Below are 24,197 nucleotides of genomic sequence, written 5' to 3'. Positions count from 1 at the left end.
TTTCTATCTTTAACCCATATTAATTTTCTTATCAAGTAAATGCATACCTTTATTTTAATTTTTTCCAGATACATCTGCCTATACTTTTAATGCTAGCTTTATTTATGGTGTCTTTTACATAAATTAAAAACCCTTCCCAATACTTTGCTGATGAGGAAACTTTGTTTGTTAAAAATACTTTATGTAAAAACTATTGTCCGTGGCTTACTGTCTACCACAATAAAAACATTATTTTCCGAAACGATCATACAAATTATGTATTTTGTTGTTGTTCCTTCTTGTGAAACGGATTTTTAATTTAATTCTAATTTGAATTTTAAATTATTAATCACATTACTAAATATTAAATTAGCTCTAGGATATTTACCTATCGAGCTTATTATATATCTAAATTACAACGAGCACTTTTTCTTTCCCTGTATTTTAATTAAACTAGTAATTTTACTATTACATTAAAATACACTCTGCCCTTTAGACTATTGTTCTAATCTCCTTTAAATTATATATATATATATATATATATATATATATATATATATATATATATATATATATATATATATATATATATATATATATATTTGTACAAGTAAAATCCAAGGAAATCCCGTAATTGGAAGAATTCTTCCAATTACGGGATTTCCTTGGATTTTACTTGTACAAATGGGAATTCTTTTAACTTTCTTGAAGTTATATATTTGGATTTTACCGTCACTGGATTTTTTATCTTCCATCAGACTATCCATTCATGTGTAATCACCTTTTCCTTCACCATATTCCCTCTGCTTAACTTATTTTTTTTTCAAGTAAGATCTTTGACTTACTTGTTGTTTCATCAAATACTTCTGCATGCAAAATCCGATCCCGCATTTTGCTAATTCCTACCCTTTGATGAGAAGGAGAGTATTTCTTCAAAACTCTGCGGATTAAGGACTATCCATTTATCTAGTGTTTCCTTTTCAGATTAAATATGTTTTTAACTCATTTCAAAGTGTTTTTTAACATATTTTATTAATTGTTTGCTTATATATATATATATATATCTTTATTAGAATTGCAAAATTTAAAAATTCCATTTAAGTTTTTTTCTTCCCCATTTCTATCCTTTTTGTATAAGTATTTCTACAAAAAAAAAGTTTGTTCGTTCTTTCAGACATATATCCTTGAAAAGTTTGTCTGCAAAATTCACTTTGGGTTTCATTACAATTTGTGATTTTTTTAATCAACTTATTTTATAACATCGGAATATATATGATATGTGTGTGTGTGTGTGCACAGATCGGGATGTTAAAATTATCTGATCACTTTGGCCTTCTTGAATAATATTTGCGATACATATAAATATTAATTTGTATGTAAATATTAATTTCAACTGTATTTCTCGTCGCAGTTAACGTTGGCTGAGCGGTTTGTTTCTTGCTAATGAATTCAGCGATGGCCTCTAGGCCATGTTTGAATCTCCCAACTGACAGTCATTGTGACTTCCTGCACTGATGATTCAAGAAAGAATGAAACACTTCTGTCTGTAAGTATTAAAAATAATTATAGTCATAATTATATATATATATATATATACTAGCAGGGGTGCCCGGCGTTGCTCGGGTGTTTGGACGTGTATGCTGTGCAAAAAAAGCAAAAAAACAAAAATATGGTTAATTTTTTAAAAGTTTGACCCCTATTATGACCCCTTAAAATTTATAGTTTCGGGCTCAAATCCCTTTATTAAGTTAGATCCAGGTTCAAGGAACCTATATCTAAAATTTCAAGTGTCTAGACCCAAAATTGTCGGAGGAGTTTGGTAGAGTTCTTAAAGGTCAAATCGTTGAAATTTGACCCCTTAACAGCCAAATTTCTGGCTGACACCCGTCACATCGATTTTCCCAAATCTCAGTACCCGGTATTTCAAATTTCGAGTCTATAGACTAAAAATTGACAGAGTTATTGCGTAGGGAAATGTACACAGACAGACAGACACACAGACACACAGACAGACAGACACGTTCACTTTTATAGATATATAGATATATATACACATATATATATATATATATATATATATATATATAATATTTATAATTACTGATTCCCATATTGTGTTCAATTCTATACTAAATTGGCTTTGTAGGTGATTAGCAAGTTTGATATAATACACTTGAAGAAGGTCGGAGGTTACATCAACCGAAATGTGAAAAGAACACTTAAGATAAGAACAGTAGTCTGAAGGATCTAAATAATACAGATCATGATTTTGTGTTATATTTTTTTTTTAAAGAAAACCTTTCAGAAAGACTGAGGGGGGGGGGTAGAGCAGAGAGAGAGAGAGAGAGAGAGAGAGAGAGAGAGAGACAGACAGACAGACAGACAGACAGACAGACAGAATAAGAGTTTTGAGCAGACAGAGAGTAATCAATAGAGAAACCAAGAGAGGGAAACAGAGAGAGAGAGAGAGAGAGAACGAAAAAAAAAAAACACAGAAAAAAACAGAGCGAAGGAAAGAGGACGCCTTAGTGACGAAAAGAACCAAAAACCATGAAAATAGATTTAAATGAAATAAATAAAATATAAAATAAAAATAAATGAAAAAAAAAAATGAAAAAAAAAATTGAAAGTAAAACATAAATACACATGTAACATAAATTGAAACAAATACATTGAAGACATTGCCAAGGCTGCTGCAATGAAAGTGGGCTCCCTCTAACATGCTAAAAAAATTGAAAGCCCTCATTTGCCCATATCTGGAGCATTGTTACTACATAGGGGCCAATGCATCAACCACTAGCCTTTTTCTATTGGACAGGGTAAAAAAAAACAAAAAGACTTCAATCTAATAGAGCCCGCACTATCAGCCTAGTTACAACCCCTGTTCCATCGCCACAATGTTGCATCCTTGCGTTTATTTTACAAGTACTTTAAGGAATGTTCTCCAATGAACGTATAGGACTAGTACATGTCTGACGCAAACACTCGACACGTCACAATTCCACAATATATCATGCCTTGAGTAATCCGACAAGCCATAAAATATCACACCTTCATTTTAATGGTCGTCTTGATGTCGAGGTATCTTCTACTTTCTTTCCTTGGCTTTGAAATTCTCTGTATCCCACTTTCTCGATTGTATTAACAAGCAGAAGTTTAAATGTAATAGGAACAGACATCTTGCTACTCGACTCCCTACTTAGAGTGTCCCTAATTAGTATTGGCATGGAGTGCATGTCACAAGTTGAGGAAGATATGGTCATTCACTCTCTCAGAAAAGTTGAAAATAAGACTCTTTGTTACCACAGTAGAAACAGGCCTTCTCTATCGTGCTTAGGCATGGACTCTTAATACATCATGGAGGAGCCACGCAGCAAACCAACAGCTTTATGGTGACATACCACCAGTATCACTGAAAGTACAACAGAGAAGGATGAGAGTAGCCGGTCACTGCATGAGATACAGTGAAGGGGAAGCAAGCAAGCTAGTTCTCTGGATACCAACAGATGGACAACCAAACCGTGGTAGAAGAAGAATTACCTACATTGACAACTTGCAACAGGACACAGGATTGGAAAGTGTTTGGGACCTGCAAAATGTCATGCAAGATCGATGGAACTGGAGAAGTCATGTGGATTCGGTGGTGAAGCATCTTGAAAGACAACGGAGAAGAGATGAGAGATATTTGAATATCTGGAAATGTTTCTTTTCTCTTCAACATAACTCATAGCATGGCATGCCTGGCGCAGGCTGATACATTAATACAGATTTTTTTCAGATTGATAGTCAGGCCCAACGCGCTGCAGGCAACCGCAAAGGCGTCCACAAGACGCTGCATATGAGTCCCCCGTAAGAGCTACGAGATCACAGTCATCCACATAGAGCAAGTCATGGATCGTGTTGGTGAGTACTACTGTACTTGCATTGAAGCACCTAATGTTGACCCCCCCCCGTCCCCGTCGTTCGGTAGTGAATATAGAAACCATCAGAGCAACCACCGACATCCAAAAGACCATGGTGAAATACAACGCAAAGAAGTCATGTGGATTCGGCGGTGAAACCTCCTGAAAGACGATAGATATATGCATTTTACACACAATTTTTTTGGCAATAAGAAACAAACTCGTTCGCATATATTCATATACATAACATCAACAATAGATAGGAAATATCAAACAATAACAATAGAAACCTACTACTGATAAAATAGGGAAGGGCAGCTGGGGTGGGTGACCTGAGAGACCAAGACAGAGGAGACAGACAGTTGACATCTAGATGTGCTAGACGGCGGATGGAAGTTGGACAGAGTTGACAACTAGATACCCTTGACGTCGGATGGGAGTTAATAACGACTACAGTTGAACAGTTATAGAGTTGACTGTGAAATAGAGACATGGACAATTTTAGAGTTGACTGTGAAACAGAGATAGACGAATGTAACATCAATAGAACGGGGAAAAGAAGCAAACCACGCAGGCAAGAGATTCACTTTCCATTCTTCTGCGATCGATCTGGAAGGTGAATAAAAACTATAAAACCAATTCATCGTCTTGGAGTGAATGAATCTTCGTTCAAAATAGGTTTTAAGTCTCCCCTCCAAGACACGAGTTGAATTCCAGGTGGAAGATCAACGACGCATGAAGAAGGTATGTCAAAATATATGTACCACACGCACACACACACACACACACACACACACACACACACTCACAAGTCCAACAGTCAATTTATATGTGAACATTGGCGTTTGTGTTTTTCCTTTGTTCATATTTCTATTTTGTGAATCGCGTGTTCTCATCGACAGTTGCCAACGGGAAAAAGACGATCCGGCCATACTCTTATAGAATAGAGGAATAGTCGAACGAAAAATCCACGGTACACGACGTTGGGAGTCGGCGATCTGACGAGGGAGCCACACGTAGGGTTACAAGCTGACCTCCTTTGACCCTACGATTGCAAACTCAATTCTACTTACTTAACTAGATCAAACAATAGATATATATATGATGATTGCAACGTCTTGTCAGACGAGTGCCACTCTCTCAGACATTTAAAATCCATGAGCCCAAATGCCTGAGGGAGTATCTATACAAAGATTATGTTACAGAGTCTTAGCTTTGTACGACAGCTAAGTCTCTCTCTCGGTTCAAAATGTTGAGATCCAGCAACAAGCAAGAGCAAGATAGCCAGCAACAAATTAAACTGCAGACCAGCTTAATGCGGGTACTGGTCTTCCGCTTTATGGTTTTTTTAAATCAGAGATTTGCTTCTCCTAGAAAGGTTGCCTTCATCACGGCTTACGGGAGCCCTCTCCACCCCAATACACATATACACACACACAAATATACACGGTGCTAGTTGGCCGTTGACCCAGAAAAAGAGTTCATTCGCCCTTTGGAAGGTCTTGTTTTTAATCCTTCATGGAGACTAGCCGCCCTCCTCACCAAACAAGTCTGGTGGGGGAACCAGTTTAGTCGCCGGTGACCCGACCATGAGGCAGGTAGTACTGGGTTACATGGTAGCAGTAGCATATGACATGACCTGACACTAAAATATGAAGTATATATATATATAGATAGATACATACATACATACATTTAATTAAGCAAATCAAAACAATAAATCACTGGTGATTTTGGAGTTTCACCAAGATACACATATACCAGAAAGAACAGTTGGAAATAAGTCATGCACCATCCACTTTGACTAGGAAATTACTACAGCTACATACCTAGGAAACGAGGGTATTAAGCCCTCTCTGTTCTGTTAAGGCCAGCATCATTAGGGATGCTTACTTCAACTAGGGTTGCCTCTTTCTCCCTTTTGTCCCTTATGAAGTAAGCATCCCTAGGGAGAAAGTGGCAACCCTAGTTGAAGTAAGTGTCCCTAATGATGCTGGCCTTAACAGAGCAGAGAGGGAGAAAATAACAAAATAACAAGAAAAGTAAAACATGGAAAGAAACTGGAATCTTAACAAGGTACCCATCATTCCAGTCATTATCAATTTCAAAAACTATCTGGCGAATATACCCAGTGAACCAAGTGCAAGAGAAATACAAACAATTGCACTTAAAGGGGCGGTTAGAATCTTAAAAAGATCTCTCGGTTGGAGTAACTAAACTAAAAGAAGAATGTTTGGCATCCGGTAGAATGCCCCATCCTCAGCAAAAACAAAGTGATAAGAAAATCGAAACAAAAGGGTAGTCCCTCTACAAGAACCCGCAAATATTGGCAAATGAACGATTATGCATGTAGTGTAGCAAGACTGTAACTTGGCGGAAGAGGCATATACGTACACATGGAAGCCCGGCATCAACCTGAAGAGATGGCAAGCTTATGTCAAGAAGTAGTAATTGTCATGCATGTATGTATGTATGTTTCGCTAAAACTTGAAAAATACTTAACAAACCCCTTAGAAGCATACGCTTGGAAAAAATGTTATCTTAAATTTAGAAAAAAAATAAAAAAAATAGATTCATTCTTTGGTGGTCAAATGACCATTTATATTATTTAACTAGCCTGGGTACCCAGCATTGCCCGGGTTTTTAGAGGCATGTGTTGAGCAAAAAAAAAAAAGAAAGAAAGTTGTAGTAGGCAGGCAGGTTTGAACCCGTGACGCGAAGGCAGAAACGAAAGTGGAGGTGCGTGTAAGGGTGTTGGTTAAAAAAAAAAAAAAATTAAGAGTAGTAAGCAGGTTGAAACCCGTAATACGCCAGAGGAAAAAGAGGTGAAAAAAAAAAAAAAGGGTCTTGCCTACCGTGGTTGTGATCTCATGGGCGATTGAAATAACACCTTTTGTGCGACGTCGAGGGTTGAATGACTTGCAAAAAATGTCAGCGAAAAAAACAACCCTCCTTGTAGAAAACTGTTCAGTTAAGGGTGAAAGACTTATTATTTTTGGCAAATTTTTCGATATTTATCGTCCGAAGGCTTGAAAATGATACTGACCTCGTGAAAATCTGTCACCTCTGTCAAAAGTTTTAGGCAAACACACAATCAAACACACATACATACATACATACATTTAAACAGACAGGTGAGATTTATATTATAGAGGTTGTCAAGAATTAAACCCGATTTATAATATTTAATAACTGACTCTTTTTTACAGATTTATTTCCCTTATGGTGGCTCTAGTTATGTGCAAGGAGCCCGTGGTGCACTGGCGCAGTGGATAGAGGTGTTGAATCTCTATGATTCCAGGTGAGCATAGTCTGAAGATAGCGGTTTCAATTCTACCCGAAGTTAGCCACAGACTTAGTTGGCCAAAAACATGGAGAAACAACAAGTACGTCCAAGGATGGAATACTGTTGCCATATCTGGGCAGGAGCTGCTAAAAACAGCCTATCCTGCCTTGACAGAGTATAAAATAGACTTTCTGGCTTAGTGGGGGATGCCCTTTTCTCTACCCTGCAACCTCTCTCCCACAGAAGAGACGTTGCGAGCCTATCCTTGTTTTATCGTTATTTCCATGGCAGGTGCTCGTCTGAACTCCAATCTCTGGTCCCCCCTCGCCAATCATTCACAAAAAACACCCGTCTAGCTGAATTCACTGTGAAAAATTTCCCCCACACTATATCTGTGCCTAAATCAACACGCAGATTCCATGAACAAAGCTTCTTTCTTAGAACTGCACGCCTGTGGAACTCTGTTCCGTCTGCCTGCTTCCCACCGGACTACAACTTGGATGTGTTCAAGTCCAACGTTAACAAATTCCTAATGAACCGCCCCCGTAAGTAAACACTTCATCAAATCTCCACACTAACGTAATGCACTTGCAATAACCCTTATCCCTGAGTGGCTTCTGGGCCTTGATAAGTGGTGATCACTGTGTAAAAAAAAAAAAAAACTATGGAAGGCAGTAATTGCTGAGGATACAGCTAGGAGATTATCTCATCATGGTTACCACCTGACGAAGGCCAGAGGAATAGTTGTCCGAAACATCATGAAACAACAACTAAAAAGATGAGGATGATAGTCTGCAATAGATAAAGGGAAATAACTTTGACTTTTTTTTCACAGAGCTATTTCCCTTATGGTGGCTACAGTTATGTGCATATCCAGAGAGAGGAATTAAAAGAAAAAAGAGGTAGGAGAGGGAGGAGGAAAGAGAAAGAGAGAGGAGAAGTTATGATTAGGGCTATGACAGCAGAATATTATCAGTTTTGACTTTAGAGTACATATCCAACACAGTTAATCTACAGAGAACCACATCACTATATAAAAGCACAGAAGATATCAACAGATACACACTAAAGAGTAAAAACAATGAAAAGAATATGCTGTTGTCCTAGCCCTAGTTATGATACACTTTTGTTCCAAGCAATGCCGGGTAGCCCATCAAGTCTCTCTATATAAAGCAGAGTTGTCTGTAGCTGTGTCGTAGCATCACAGTTAAGCGATAGGTTTAAGATTGTGAAACTAATCACAGATTTGGAATTGGCACGTTCAATCTGATGTCTTCATTAATCGTTTTAAAGCTCATTTTTCAAAATTCCAAAAAAAAAATTAGAAATAAATATTCCACCATTTTTAGTTTTGCTAATTTCAGCTTACCGAGCTGCATACTTATATAAATTATTTCCCCAATCAAAATAACACAGCAGCTCACACAAACCATGAATGCCATAAACCGGAAATTCTAAATTTTTTCTTATATTCTACGTGACGACAATGAGGAATTCTATAATAACTTATAACTAGGGCTATCACAACAGAATGTTCCTATTTGGACTCTCGAGTATATCTCTGGCACTGTTAGACCCAGTTAATCAATCGAGAACCACATCACTCTATGTAAAAGTGGCCTTCGGGACAAGATCAAAGTGTAGTATCTGTTCCGGCAGATACTGCAAGCTATGACTAGCAAAGACCAGATGTGGGGGCAACCCCACATGCCTGACCTTTAACCAGCTCCCATTTCCCACCTCTCGGGAGCTGGTCCCCTTTTTCCCTTCCCCCTCCCTTCACTCCTCACATTAAAAATTGACCTTGTGCCTAATTTGCTCGGTGGGGGAGCAAATAAATACCATCTGTTCCGGCAGATACTGCAAAGCTATGACTAGCACAGACCAGCTATGACTAGCAAAGACCATATGTGGGGGTAACCCCACATATCTGACCTTGGTCACTGAAGGGGCAACCCTTCATACCAACAGTTTCTAATCCAGCTCCCACTTCCCTCCTCTCGGGAGCTGGATCCCCATTTCCCTCCCCCTCCCCCTATCTCCACATTAAAAACGGCCTCCTGCCTAATTTGCTCAGTGGGGAAGCAAATAAATAAACAAAGTGTAGTATCTGTTCTTCAGATGCTGCACTTCTATTTCTTGTTCTCTTTCGGTGGAGGAGAAATCCTTCACGACTGAGACAATTTTTATTTTTGTACCTTTTCTCCACGTTAAAAAAAACGACCCTGGTGTCTAACTCTGTCCCGTGGGGAGGCATAGTAAATAGGTACTTTAGAGTCAAAATAATGATGTCGTCTGTATCTTTTATTTCACTGACTTTTATGCTACAAAATTTGTGCTGATGTTTGACCTAGAAAACCACACGTTCACATTCGTTTAAACCACCTGCTTTTTTAAAATGTTTAATTTCACCCTCCCTCACTTCTCTGCCTGCGTAGCATCGTGGTAAGTTGTCAGACTTCGGGTTTGAGCCTACCTCCCTACCAAATTTTGTTTTTTAGACCCGCTACTCTATTATATACATATCACCTGCCTGTTTAAATGTATGTATGTATATATGTTTGTATGTCTGCCTAAAACTATTGACAGAGGCTACAGATTTGCACAAAATCGGAATCGTCTTGAAGCTCAACCCTTTGGACAAAAAATATCAAAAAATTGGGTAAAAACATTCATTCTTTCACCCTCAACTGAGCAGTTTCCTACAAGGAGGGTCATTTTTTTTGCTTCACCATTTTCGCAAGGCATCATATCAGTTGGAATGACTTTACTAATTTCAACGTTCCGAACTTCCAGTTGCATCATGGAGTAGAGGTAAGACGTTATGTTTTTTTCACTTTCTTTTCTGCCTTCGCGTAATGAGTTCGAGCCTGCCTGCCTACTACCACCTCCAAACACCTGGGCAATGCCGGGCACTTAGGCTAGTCTATAAATATAAAAGCAAAAATGTATGTATGTATGTATGTGTGTTCGCTTTTTCTGTATGTCTACAAAAGGCTTTCTTCAGAGAAGCGGTCGGTCGCCTAACAACTTTTTAAAAACTTTTTATATCACATGTAAATCATAATATCTCACAGTTAACAACGAAGCTCGCCTGTCTATTTAATTTGCTCGATTTCGAGAAGATAAATATTCAACATTTGTCGCTCGCCGCATGTGGGTTAGTCTTTTTCCTATAACAGCTTGGGAAAATAAAAATCCCGCAGTCAAACTTGACCTCATTAACTCATTAAAACGGGCACCTGCCAAATCCAAGTAATTAAATGAATTCAAACATGTTTCCGTTAGCATCTTGCGGTGGGACAATCGTTAACGTCACACGTTTTTTTTTTTCACACTTTAATTTAAAACTTTTCCTCAAGGGTTCGGGTTTGGGTTCGATCCTCATACTTACATTTTGCTTTTTACACACCCCGGAGTTTCCACACACACCTCCAAACACCCGGGCAATGCCGGGTACCCTCACTAGTCTATAATATAAATATCACCTATGTGTTTAAATGTACGTATGCATGTATGTTTTCATGTCTTACAAAAACTTTTGACAGAAGCGACGGATTTGTTTTGAAGCTCGAACCTTCACACGACAAATATCTAAAAGTTGTCCGAAGACATTAATTCCTTGACCCTAAACTCAGCCATTTTGTCAGCACTGTTATTTCTACTGCTCGTGATGTTACAAGCAAGGAGCGGTCAATTTTTTTGCCAACATTTTAGCAAGTCATTGTCACCGTTGGATTGATTTCGGTTAATTTCAATGCTTTTGATTCCCAATTGCATCATCGAGATATCGGCTAAGATTTTCTTTAACTCTCTTTTCCACCTTTGCGGCACGGGTTCGAGCCTGCCTGCCTACTACCACTTTTTTTTTTTTTTTGCTCAACACACACCTCCCAAACACCCGAGCAACACTGAGCACCAAGGGTAGTCTATTATATAAATCTCAAACATACATTTATGTGTATGTATGTTTGTATGTCTGCTAAAAACTTTCACAAGTTATCGTCTCTGGTGGATTGACTAGCCTTAATTCCAAAGCTCACGACTACCGGTTTCGTCATGAATGCATTGGCTAAGACATTACATTTTTTTAAACCTTTTTTTTCTCCTTAGCGTTACAGGTTCGACCCTGCCTGTCTACTACCAATTTTTTTTTTTAACACATCCTGGGGTTCCTTACTACATCACCCTGACACACCTGGGCAAAGCCAGGTATCCACACTAGTACTATATAATCAAAGGTTTAAAAATATTGAAAAAGAAAAAAATGGAATGAAGTACGTACTTTCATATCGCCAAGAATGATGGAGCACAGATAAACGGAACTTCCGGCTGCCTCGGACAAATATTTCTCACATTTCTTCACATTATCGCTGAAATAATATTAAAAACAATATGTATATAAAGATATTACAGGAGAGAAGACAAAATGACAAAATGGGGACAAGGGGTTCATGCCAGTAATATATTGAGACAAATGCTGAAGTCAGGAATTAAGTGAATGCATGTATTTACATCATACTTTAACATCTGTATTTTTTTACATTTCGGGACGCTAAAATAGCCATGGTTAGAAAGAGGAAGCGGACTCTTTCTTGTATACTGTATAAGGTCACTGAAGAGTTCTATAATCAAGAGATATAATTCATAACTAATTAGAACTGATAATGAGGGCTGTGACAATAGAATATTCTTTTCATTGTTTTGATTCTAAAGTATATATCACACACAGTAAGACACAGTCAATCAACCGAGAACCACATCTGTCTATATAAAAAACATACAAGATATTAACGGATATATACTCAAGAGTCAAAACAACGAAAAGAATATGCTGTTGTCACTAGAGCAGCTAACATCTCTGGAATCAGATCCTGCATCATAAGCAGCAGGAGCAACCACTTCACAAATATATACCTATACTTATCTATGTATATGTATAAACCTATACCCACATATACATAATAATGCCTATATTTTCCTATGACAATATATAAAGGGTTCCATCCTGAGTAATTAGTCAAGGTCAAAGGTCAACTCTCTTGGGTTGACCCGTTGGGTTGGGTTTGGTTAGCAATTGAAATCTTAAAGCGAATTGACATTTCCCTTCATCCAGAAATTAATCTTAACCCAATTAATTATTTATTTTTGCTTAGTCAGTGCATCCAATCTCTTGCTAAGCCAAATATACATAGCCTTATATCTACTATTGGATGTATCTGATGTAATCAGGGCTTATAGTTATGATAGCAAGTAGAAGATGGTTTCAGTCTCACCTCACTTTTTTTTTTTTTTTTTTTTTTTACAAAGGCATCACCACATTATCAAGGCCCAGAGGCCACTCAAGGATAAGGGTTAAAGAGTGTACAGTAAAAATTGGTCAATATAGTAATCATTAGTAATGAAAATTTGGTAAATTTGATAACCTATATGGAACGGCCCATCAAGAACTTATTTACTTTAGACTTGAACACAACCATATTGAAGTCAGCCGGAAAGCAGGAAAACGGAAGACAATTCCACAGGCGTGCAGTTCTAAGAAAGAAGCTTTGTTCATGGAATCTACGTTTAGGTTTAGGCACAGATAAAGAGTGGGGGAAATTATTGATAGTGTTTACAGCTAGACGAGTGTTTCTTGTCTTAGAGTTGAATCTCCCAGGGTTAGTTACACCAATGAGGCACTGCAGTAGTGTCACACTTTTGGAATACCCCTCGCATAAAGAACTGATATTAGTGTGTGTTTGTATGTTCAGCTAAAAGTAAAAAGGAAGGGTTACCTGCGTGTGAAATTTTTGTGGCAGGAGGGGCGCAATCTCCAACCACATATCTCCTAAGTCAGCATTGTTAAATACCAGTGGCAAGTGAAGTACAGGACGACTGGAAACAAATGCTGACATACAGCACCTAGAATTCCCAAATGGTCACCCATCTGGTACTAACCAGGCTCAACATTGCTTAACTTTGATAATCTGATGAGAACTGGTATGTCAACATGATTATATCTATAATATAAAGCTGAACGTCTGTGTGTGTGTCTGGTCACGAATAGGCTCCTATACGGTTGACTTTTATAGAAAACTGATCACATATAATGATAGAAGATCTATCGAGACACAGGAATGGGTATGTTTGATCTGGCATAATGATGATTCATTAAAATTGTGGGGTCTGCGTTTGCGCCTAGTCTACAAAGTATGAAAATAAAAAATTAAAAAAAAAACGTTTATAAGTGTTTTTAATATAGATGTACATAATAATACGTTGATAAGTATGTTTTAACTTAAATAGGGATGGTATAATAAAATTGTGAGGTCTGCGTTCACGCCTGGCCTCCATAGAATAGAAATAGGCACAAACTTTAATAAAGACTTTTCATATCTATCTGCGTAAGTATACTTTGATAATTATGTTTCAGTTTGAAGAAATATGGTATAATAAAATTATGGGGTGTTCGCGCCTGAACTCCATAGAATGGAAATATGTCACAAAGTTTAACAAGGTTTTTTAATGTAGATCCACAGAACATTGTGATAAGTGTTTCAGTGTGAACAGGTATGGTATAATAAATTATGGGGTTTATCTATTTTATTTTTACTTTCATCATATTTTGCTTTGGTTTTGATACCCCCAAATTCAACCAAAATTTACAACCCTTCCTTTTAATAACCTATCTTACTTCCATAAATCAGAGTCCATTTTCTGTAGGCTGTTTTTGAACCCAGTCAATGACGGGTACTTTTGCTAGTATATATATATATATATATAACAAACAAATGACAAAAGTCTATATTCCAAATTTCATGATGTTGACCATGTTAAAATTTATTCCTTTAATTTGTTGACATTCACCATTCATAAGGCAAAATCATTCATTTAATTATATCAATCAATGGTATATAATTATGTAAGTTAAAAGGAGGAAGACAGCTTATTTAAAAACAATGAGGTTTTCGATGTGGAAATGACATAAGATAAATTAAATTTGATGAATAGGCTGAATCGGTGAAAAAAAGAAAGGTTTTTAATTGTAAAAAATGTTGAAAAAAGTTAAGAAATACGACAAAAAAAAAACAAAAAAATGAAGCAGAAAAAAGAGCCATATCGAGAAAAGAAGGATTTAAAAGGATCTGAAGAGATTAAGAAAGGATATACGTCGGATTAAAGTATGATTGAAAGTAGAGAAGAATAATTCAAGCAAAGAGAAAAATAATCAAGAAATAGCGTAGAAGATTGTGACAGAAGCTTTCAAAATTAAAATGATAGAATTCAACAGTTTAACAATAACGAATAAAATAAGTCCAAGGATGGAATACTGCTACCATATCTGGGCAGGAGCTGCAAAGAACAGCCTATCCTGCCTTGACAGAGTACAAAATAGACTTTGTGGCTTAGTGGGAGATGCCCTTTTACCTTGTTTCCACCTTAACATTTAAAATAATTACTTTTATAGGTTTTAGAGTATGCTGAAAACGAATATCGCATTTAAATTTTCTGTAAATAAATAGTTTTCCGGATATTACACAATGTCATTTCTTATGTTATCGCTGGTGGCCATCTTGGTATGCGTGAGCGCGCAAACATAACCCTGAGAAACTATGCGCAAATGCATGTACCAAGATGGTCACCAGCAATAACATAAGAAATGACATTGCTTAATATCGGGAAAGCTATTTACTTGCGGAAAATTTAAATGCGATATTCGTTTTCAGCATACCCGATAATGAATAAAATAAGTCCAAGGATGGAATACTGCTACCATATCTGGGCAGGAGCTGCTAAAAACAGCCTATCCTGCCTTGACAGAGTACAAAATAGACTTCGTGGCTTAGTGGGGGATACCCTTTTCTCTACCCTGCAACCTCTCTCCCACAGAAGAGACGTTGCGAGCCTATCCTTGTTTTATCGTTATTTCCATGGCAGGTGCTCGTCTGAACTCCAATCTCTAGTCCCCCCCTCTCCAATTTTTCACGAAAAACACCCGTCTAGCTGAATCCACTGTGAAAAATTTCCCCCACTCTTTATCTGTGCCTAAATCAAAACGCGGATTCCATGAACAAAGCTTCTTTCTTAGAACTGCACGCCTGTGGAACTCTGTTCCGTCTGCCTGCTTTCCACCTGACTACAACTTGGATGTGTTCAAGTCCAACGTTAAAAAAATTCCTAATGAACCGCCCCCTTAAGTAAACACTTCATCAAATCTCCACACTAATGTACTGTACTTGCAATAACCCTTATCCCTGAGTGGCTTCCGGGCCTTGATAAGTGGTGACCACCATGTAAAAAAAAAAAAAAATCATTCAAGACAAACCAGTTAAGGTTTTATTTAGAAATCTGGAAAAAGGTGAAACTAAAAAGTCGCGTGTAACCTTCAAGAAATTACAGGTCCTGGATATGATATGATATATCCAGTGGTGAGGGCCCCAGCTTGCAGGCTTTGGGGAGTGTGGAGCCACCCTTTGTCCTTGCTCCCAGGTCCACTCTAACCCGGAATGGTAGTACCTGTTAGGGTCCCAACTATGGGTATTTATCTGTGCCTAAATCAAAACGTGGATTCCATGAACAAAGCTTCTTTCTTAGAACTGCACGCCTGTGGAACTCTGTTCCGTCTGCCTGCTTTCCACCTGACTACAACTTGGATTTCTTCAAGTCCAACGTTAAAAAAATTCCTAATGAACCGCCCCCTTAATTAAACACTTCATCAAATCTCCACACTAATGTACTTAACTTTGGTGATCCGACTTGAAAACAACAAATATATTCTATTAAAAAAATTTTCTTCAAATCTTTGGATTCGGCATTAAATAACCTGAAAAGGGGTGATATGCCGTAAAACAAAAACAACCAACCAACCATCAAGAAATTACAAGTTTGGCATCAAGTACATGGCCAACAGAAAAATCACACAAAGATGATGATGAATGGGTCGATACAGTCGGGTGAAAGACTGGAAAAACATATAGAAGAGGATATCTACATTTCTGTTGAAGATTAAAACAAAAGATGAACAAATTTTTGTGCCTAAATAAAAAAGGCAAAGATCTAATGAAATTCAATGGCGATGGTTGCAATCATTCACGAAAATCAATGAGATCATTGTTGTCAGTCTTGATTGTGTTAGACTGTGTTAGATACCAGAATGGAAAGGAATATTTTAGTTATTATTATTATTATTATTATTATTATTATTATTATTCCCCAACTAGGATTTTTTTACACTGGCTATTACCAAAGATGACATTCGGAATAGGCACCCCATTTTGTGAGTGCGTGTGGGGTTGTCAGAAAATTTGTAATATGCATTACAAGTTGATTTTTTTTTTTAGATAATTGTTATTTTATCAACTTGCATGAAAAGAGCTATTTAAAAGATGCTTAAAACCGTTTGAATTATGCAAATACCATCAGTAGTTCAAAAGTTATGAGAATTTTTAAGTGCCAAAATTTATGCTTTTCCGTGGACATTTTTCTTTAGAAACAGTGGACTAATTATGGACCTCAACATTTCAAGAAATTCTTTAATTTTGCCACCATTTATTTATTTTTCATGAAACTTGGCACTCTTATGTGAAATTATGTGCTCTTTCTGATTATGCAGTCAAATCTGATGCATCTCTTTACCATAAGCCATGAATCATAAATTCAGATGTACAAATTTCAATTTTTTAAAACTGGCACATGGTATCATACAGTGGGTGTCTATTCATGAACAAAACTAAGTATTATAGTGGTATTTAAATATAGCTTTATTGAGAGCAGGCATTTTCCTGTCTCCTCACCAAAGGAGAGATAATCTGGGATGTAAGTATTGAAAGCCTAATGATCATTCATGGCCGGTATTTACTACTCCCTTCATCAAAGAAAAAAAAAATTGAGTAGATATGAATTAATCTCAGAAATAAACCAAAGAAAATTTTTTATATAGATGTTGGATTTCTGTAGAAGATGGAAATTCCCATAGTCGACCAGAACTTATGCAATTTGGGACCAGTCCAATTTTCAAATTTGTAAATCCTCTCTATCTCGCCCAAAATATACCTCTATTTTAGCTTTTACAGTACCAGGATTCTAGGAATCCTGATATGCAACAACTATATATTCACCAGGTGATGGTAATTTTTGTCATTTCTATTTTGTTATTTTACTGAAAATTCAACTATGTAAACGAAGAAATCAAACGGTAATTTTTTTACCTTGTTTTCACCTTAATATTTAAAATAATTACTTTTATAGGTTTTAGAGTATGCTGAAAACGAATATCGCATTTAAATTTTCTGTAAATAAATAGTTTTCCGGATATTACACAATGTCATTTCTTATGTTATCGCTGGTGGCCATCTTGGTATGCGTGAGCGCGCAAACATAACCCTGAGAAACTATGCGCAAATGCATGTACCAAGATGGTTGTGTTTGCAAAAGAATTATCTATAATATAAAAGCGAAAATGTGTGTTAGTGTGTGTGTGTGTGTGTGTGTGTGTGTGTGTGTGTGTGTGCACTTTTTGTGTATGTCCGCAAAAGGCTTTTCTCGGGGAGGCGCTCGGTCGGGTCACTCCTTCTTAAAACTTTTTATATACTGTCTAAATAATATCTACGAGTTAGGAACGGGGGTCGCATCTATCTTTAATTTGCCCGACTTTTCCGCGCTATTTACGAGATTTTTTTTCGATCACCTCATGTTTGTTTCGCTTTACAGTATAAAAAAGTGAAACTGATTTCCGTATCAGCAGTTCCACGGCAATCGTTTGGTAAATGTCGGTTTTCACCATCATATCAGACAATTGCTTTCATTTCGACACGCTCCCTCTTTATTAGGGGAGTTGGTTTAAAGTTGGGTAAAAAAAACAAAAAAACAACTATCCCGCACTTAACATTAAGTGCGGAATTAAAATCGACGCTCTCATTCCCTGTGGCGTCATGTTTGACCTCGTTAGACTTGCACCTGTCACATCACGTTTAAATCATGTTTATTTCACGCATTGTCAGTGCTCTGCCATCTTAGTGTGGCGGTAAGTCCTCAGTCTGTTAACTACAAGGGTTCGGATTCAAGCCTACCTACCAAAACTTAAAAAAATATTTTTCCCCCCAAACACACACCTACAAACACTGCCAAGTACCCCCGCTAGTCTATATATAAAAGCGAAAATGTGTTTGTGTTGCTTGGTTGTTTTTGTTTTATGGCATATCAACCCTTTTCAGGTTATTTAATGCCGAATCCAAAGATTTTGAAAAAAAAATTTTTAAAAGAATATATTTGTTGTATGTAGGTTTCTATTTAACCCATAGTTGGGACCCTAACAGGAACTACCAGTCCGGGTCAGAGTGGACCTGGGAGCAATGGCAATTAAAGGGTGACTCCACACTCCCCAAAGCCCGCAAGCTGGGGCCTCACCACAGAATATAGTTTAAAGTCATATCCAGGACCCTGTTGGAGGAGTCAGGAAGTCAGAACGCTAGAGTTGATTAGGCAAATATAGAATATCATGGATAAGGACTGTTCTTTGTCTATATAGATAAGAGGTTCACAGTTTGATGTCAGTGTGGGAACTGTCCACACAATTATTTTCTGGGAACTAAGGATGTGGAAGCTTTGCGAAAAATTTTGTCCCCAAAGTGATCAGAGCAGGCTTAGGTTGTAACTAAATCGATATAAAATGGATATAGTTCAAGGATCTTATTTTATTCATTATCATTTCTTATATTCTTTTCGTTATGCAAGTCATTATCGTTTCCTCAAAACAGGAGATGAAGAACTTATCAAAATCACTATATACATAAGGGAGGCCATATAGACTGGTTAAAACAAGTATCTGCAAATATACTCAGTGAACCAAGTGCAAGATACTCAGTGAACCAAGTGCAAGAAAGATACAAACAATTGCACTGAAGGGGACAGTTGGAATCTTAAAATGATATTTTAGTTGGAATGTCTGAGAAAGAGGGTAAATATAGATGCAAGGACAAAATGAGAAGTGGAATAAATGCAATGTTTTTTTCAACTTACCTAAAGTAAATTCCATTGCCGAACATTCCTTGGCGGCTTAAACGGACATCTAATCCATACGAACAGATTAACTTGTTGGGAGCCTTTGTGCCATGATATAGATCTTTGACATTTAACTCAAAATCTGAAATGTAGAAGGATTTTTGGACAAAAATATTAAAATTCATATTTATGAAGTTTATAAATATATATATATACTAATAGGCTACCTGGTGTTGCTGGATCGTAAATACACGTAAATATATTTTAATTCATACAGAAACTGAGACACGTGCATGCGAGTATTGTGTTTTATTTTCCAAACCATTCACTCCTTGTGAGTAAAAAAAAACACTCGAGCTGAGATCAAAATCAAAACCTAAAGACAGTGAGTCAAGTGCAATAACCATTAGGCCAGCGTGACACAATCTTTAATCGTGAAACAGTTAGCAAACAGGTAAAACTCCTATGATTCCCAAATACCAATTTTTCAATTTTGACCCTTTAGCAGCCCTTTTCTCTGGATGAAAATGGTTTAAGAAGTTTTCCGCAGGATAAAACATCATTAGCTACACATTACAATGAACTAACTTGTAAAAACTTAACACCAATTGTTAACTGGAAAAATTAATTCACCTTGCCTCTGCTTAAATGAAAAACTCTTCATCACAAAATTTTAAGTATAGGAATAAACACCTTAATAAAAAAACAGGAAATTTCAATAAATTGTAGGCATTACAAATGAAACCGCCTTTTTCACTTGCTAACTACTCCCTCACAAACTTTCATTAAGTACGATCCCAACACTACCCACATACCTTATCCCACAGAAACACACCTGCCAACCTAAACCTCCTTAGACTCAAGATTTATTAAATCCAAAACCCGACTTTTTTTGTCAAGACCACGCATGAAAATCACACCCAACACTTACAAACAATTTCTCCACATACTCTAAATATTTTATATCCCCCACCACCGCAACCCATCCACTACAGAATTGATAGTCAGTATGTGCACGTGTGCTATACTTCCCCCTCTCCCATAAAAAAGAAGCTCTTTCCTCAATCTTTGTTAAAAATGTTTCCTCTTCTATTATCTACTTAAGTTGGGATTTCTGTTGCTCTAATACATAATTTTGATTTTTTTTTTTTTTTTTTTTTTTTACATAGGAATCACCAATTATCAAGGCCTAGAAGCCACTCGAGGATAAGGCTTAAAGAGTGTACAGTAGTCAACGGGACAATATCGTAGTAATCGTAAGTAGTGGAAATTTGGTAAACTGGATTACTTAAGGGGACAGCCAATCAAGAATTCGTTTCCATTAGACTTGAAGACGACCTAATTGTAAGCAGTTGGAAAGCCGGCAGACGGAAGGGAGTTCCACAGGCGTGCAGAAAGAAAACTTTGTTCATCGAATCTACGTTAAGGTTTAAGCACAGATAAAGTGGAGGAAATTATTTATAGTTTATTGTGATTTTTTTTCACGTAAGAGTCATCACTTATCAAGCACCGGAAGCAACTCGAGGATAAGGGTTGATGAGAGTACTAAATTCAGCTTATATATGTGCGTGCTGCTTGGAACCCGTTCAAGCGCCTGGCTTCTTGCCGGGTAGTATCTGTTCTGTAATTGGTCGTTGGTCAATGTAGGAGAAAACCTTCATACTGAGACAATTACTATTTATTTAGAAACTGCCAGAGTGCCCCCTTTTTGAGGGAGCTGGTTTTCCTCCACATTAAAAACGACCTTGTGTCTAATTTGCTTTCATGGGGAATCAAATAAATAAAACCCTGAGAATGGGATTATAGCAGGTATAACTTTACCCAAACAATAACAGGGCACTAGTATGCAGTAACCCAAGCATACACTATAAATATTAACCCTCTATTCTACCTGAAAACCAATAGTTATTTTTCCACTATAATAAAACGCTTACACTAAAGTTTATAAAACCCCTAACCCCAATCTTGATATATCTTTTAATTAATAATACTTCAGTATTATTATTAATGAGGACCATCAGCCAAATCAGCTCAAACCCTCTAAAATAATATTCTTATTTTGTCTAGACGATTATGTATGAACACTCTGAAAAATAAGGGTGAGAAAAAAAAATTTTACTTTAGAATTTAGATTGAAGGATCAGTTTCACATATAAATTTAACATGAAATGATCACCTACTTTCCGACCAGAGAGAATTTGAATAATATGTAACTCTTCTTAATAAATCTTAGATTTTACATATTCTTTTTTTTTTGGGCGGGGGCACCTGGTTACGGCACAATCACGTTGACACACCGGTTCTTGCCATATTACCGAAGTTAAGCAACGTTGAGCCTGTATGTACCTTCTGGGAAGGCTGGGTGTGGGGCTAGCACCGTCACCCTGTAAAAAGAACTTCTTGCTACAAAAACATCTACAAAAAAGTTTTAGATGGCCTATACCCCTCCAGGGGCTCAAGGGCTATGGATGGATTGAGGGAGAGGGCACCTGGACTTAACGTTAGTGATAGAGTTCCGATTCTTTATATAGTTTCATTTTTTTCTCCAATTACCGTGATAACACTCATGTCAAATGTGCAGATATTTTCCTAGAAGTAAAATATACTTGTGGGAGGGAAGATCTATCGATTTTAGCTTCACTGGTGGTTCAAAATCAATAAATATTTATTATTTTATCAAAAACAAATAAAAAAAGACAAAAGAATCGTTTTGGCATCAGAAAATCGGTACAAATTTTTATGATTCCGATACCCTCAAATATTCTGATTTTTCCGATTCCCAATTCCGATTTATCGTCCCAGCACTAATATATATATATATATATATATATATATATAAATTTGTAGGGAGTTATGTAAACTCCATCTTCAGTATATGTACAAAATACTGAGGATGGAGTTTGACTTTGAAATATATTCAAATTATAAATTTCAAAGGAGTAAAAGTTTATTTTCATAATGTTGCATTATGATTTGGCTTTCAGGCGCACTTGATGCATATTTAATTTTATTAAAATTAAATCAACACCCCTACGATGGAACTCACACCCCTGACACACACACATACACATATATATTAATTATTATAGCAAAAAAATAATTATGACAGCCCCTTTAAGAAATTCATTTCTTATCGTTGAGCACTTTCAGTTGAATTAAAGTCGGTCAATTTAGCTCTTATGCATAGATCATCGTATAACGATTAGATCACTTTCTGACTGGTGTAAATGAACATTTAAAAATTAAAATGTTTAAATTCAACGCTATTTCACGCGGTTAATGGTAGCCGAATGGATAAGGTCTCCGCTAATTGAGCCAGAGATATCTCGTGTCGCGGGGTTCGAATCGTTCGACTGGTGTTAATCGTGACACCCTGCACTGAAGATTCCCGAAAGGATGAAACACTAGTGTCTGTAGGTATTTAATTATTATAGCAAAAAAATAATTATATATATATATATCTATATATATATATATATAAAGTTCCATATCAAATTGTAGAGGGTTATGTAAACCCTTCCCTAATTCATTATGACAAGAATTATTAATTATTAGCTCTTATGCATAGATCATCGTATAACGATTAGATCACTGTCTGACTGACGTAAATGAACATTTAAAATGTAGATGTTTAAATTCAACGCTATTTCATGTGGTTAATGGTAGCCGAATGGATACGGTCTCCGCCAATCGAGCCAGAGATGTCTCGTGGTGCGGGGTTCGAATCGCACTGAAGAATCCCGAAAGGATGAAACACTAGTGTCTGTAGGTATTTAATTATTATAGCAAAAAAATAATTATATATGTATATATATATATATATATATATATATATATATATATAGTTCCATATCAATTTGTAGAGGGTTATGTAAACCCTTCCCAAATTCATTATGACAAGAATTATTAAAGGAAAAAAAAAAAAAAATATCTCACCATCACCAAATTGGAACTTTAGCAACTGCTTCTCATCCTCAAAGCACTTCTTCTGTTTTTCGTTCTCAACTCTTTGAATTGCCTGAATTTTGTTTTGCAATTTGCTGTTTTCAAAGTCTGCCAAGATTTGCTGGTAAACAGGATCTTCAGCATTTAATGCTTTCAATTTATAGATTTTATTTCTAGCAGAATCGGCTCTTTTGTTCTTGAAATCTGGCAGTTTTTTACTTGGATCCATTCTTTTACTTGAACTTGCAGCGGCATTTTCAGGTACGTTTCCTGTCGATAAGACTTGGTTAAATTTATGACCTGCTTCTTGCTTATTTAAACCGACTGCCCAGTCCTTTTCGAGAAGTCCGAGGGCTATCATATTTCTAACTTCTTCGTTCATATTTTCATCTTCGAACGGTGCTATTAGTTTTTCCGAAGGTGCGTCCCCTGTAGATAATACTTGGCTTAGTTTACATCCTGCCTCTTGTTTATTCAAACCGTCTGCCCAGTCCTTTTCGAGAAGTCCAAGGGCTTTCATATTCCTAACTTCCTCATTCATATCTTCATCATTGAATGGTCCAGATAGATTGTTTTCTGCGGCTTCCTCTTTATTTATACCCACTCTACAGTTTTTTTCTAGCAGACCAAGGGCTATCATCTTTTGAACTTCAGCATTCATCTCAGCGTCTTTAAATTTTTCCGTATTCATTTTAGATAGTCTAAAAAATAAATAAAATAATAAGTAAAATTAAAAAAACAAAAAACAAAAGCATTTGAAAGCAACATCTATAAATATAAAAGCGAAAATGTATGTATGTTTGTATGTGTGTTCGCTTTTTCTGTATTTTGTATGTCTACAAAAGGGTTTTTTCAGAGAAGTGGTCGGTTGCTTCACAACATTTCAAAACTTTTTATATCACATATAAATCGTAATATCTCACAGTTAACAACAAAGCTCGCCTGTTTATTTAATTTGCTCGATTTCATGAAGATAAATATTCAACATTTGTCACTCGCCGCATGTAGGTTAGTCTTTTTCCTATAACATCTTGGGGAAAAAAAAAACAAAAAAAACGTTCAGCAGTAAATGAAATACTATCCCGCAGTCAAACTTGACCTCA

General features: G+C 36.6%; 1 protein-coding gene across 2 annotated transcripts in view; it reads right to left on the bottom strand.

Moving 5' to 3' along the window:
* LOC145263646 (uncharacterized) overlaps window positions 1-24,197 on the bottom strand; it is an 84,847-nt gene that overhangs the window by 46,695 nt on the left and 13,955 nt on the right. For both annotated transcript variants that reach the window (XM_080120505.1, XM_080120504.1), the window contains exons 2-4: window positions 23,086-23,795; window positions 19,168-19,291; window positions 11,453-11,540 (exon numbers count right to left, since the gene is read on the bottom strand). In XM_080120505.1, the coding sequence (XP_079976631.1) occupies window positions 11,453-11,540; window positions 19,168-19,291; window positions 23,086-23,785 (912 nt within the window). In that variant the 5' untranslated portion in view covers window positions 23,786-23,795. The remainder of the gene's footprint in view (window positions 1-11,452; window positions 11,541-19,167; window positions 19,292-23,085; window positions 23,796-24,197) is intronic.

This window comes from Euprymna scolopes, chromosome 39 (genome assembly GCF_053919585.1).
Source record: "Euprymna scolopes isolate OS-2025 chromosome 39, ASM5391958v1, whole genome shotgun sequence".
Lineage (NCBI taxonomy): Eukaryota > Metazoa > Mollusca > Cephalopoda > Sepiida > Sepiolidae > Euprymna > Euprymna scolopes.
The sequence above is the reverse complement of the archived record's forward strand: the minus strand, read 5'-3'. Positions and strand labels throughout refer to the sequence as shown.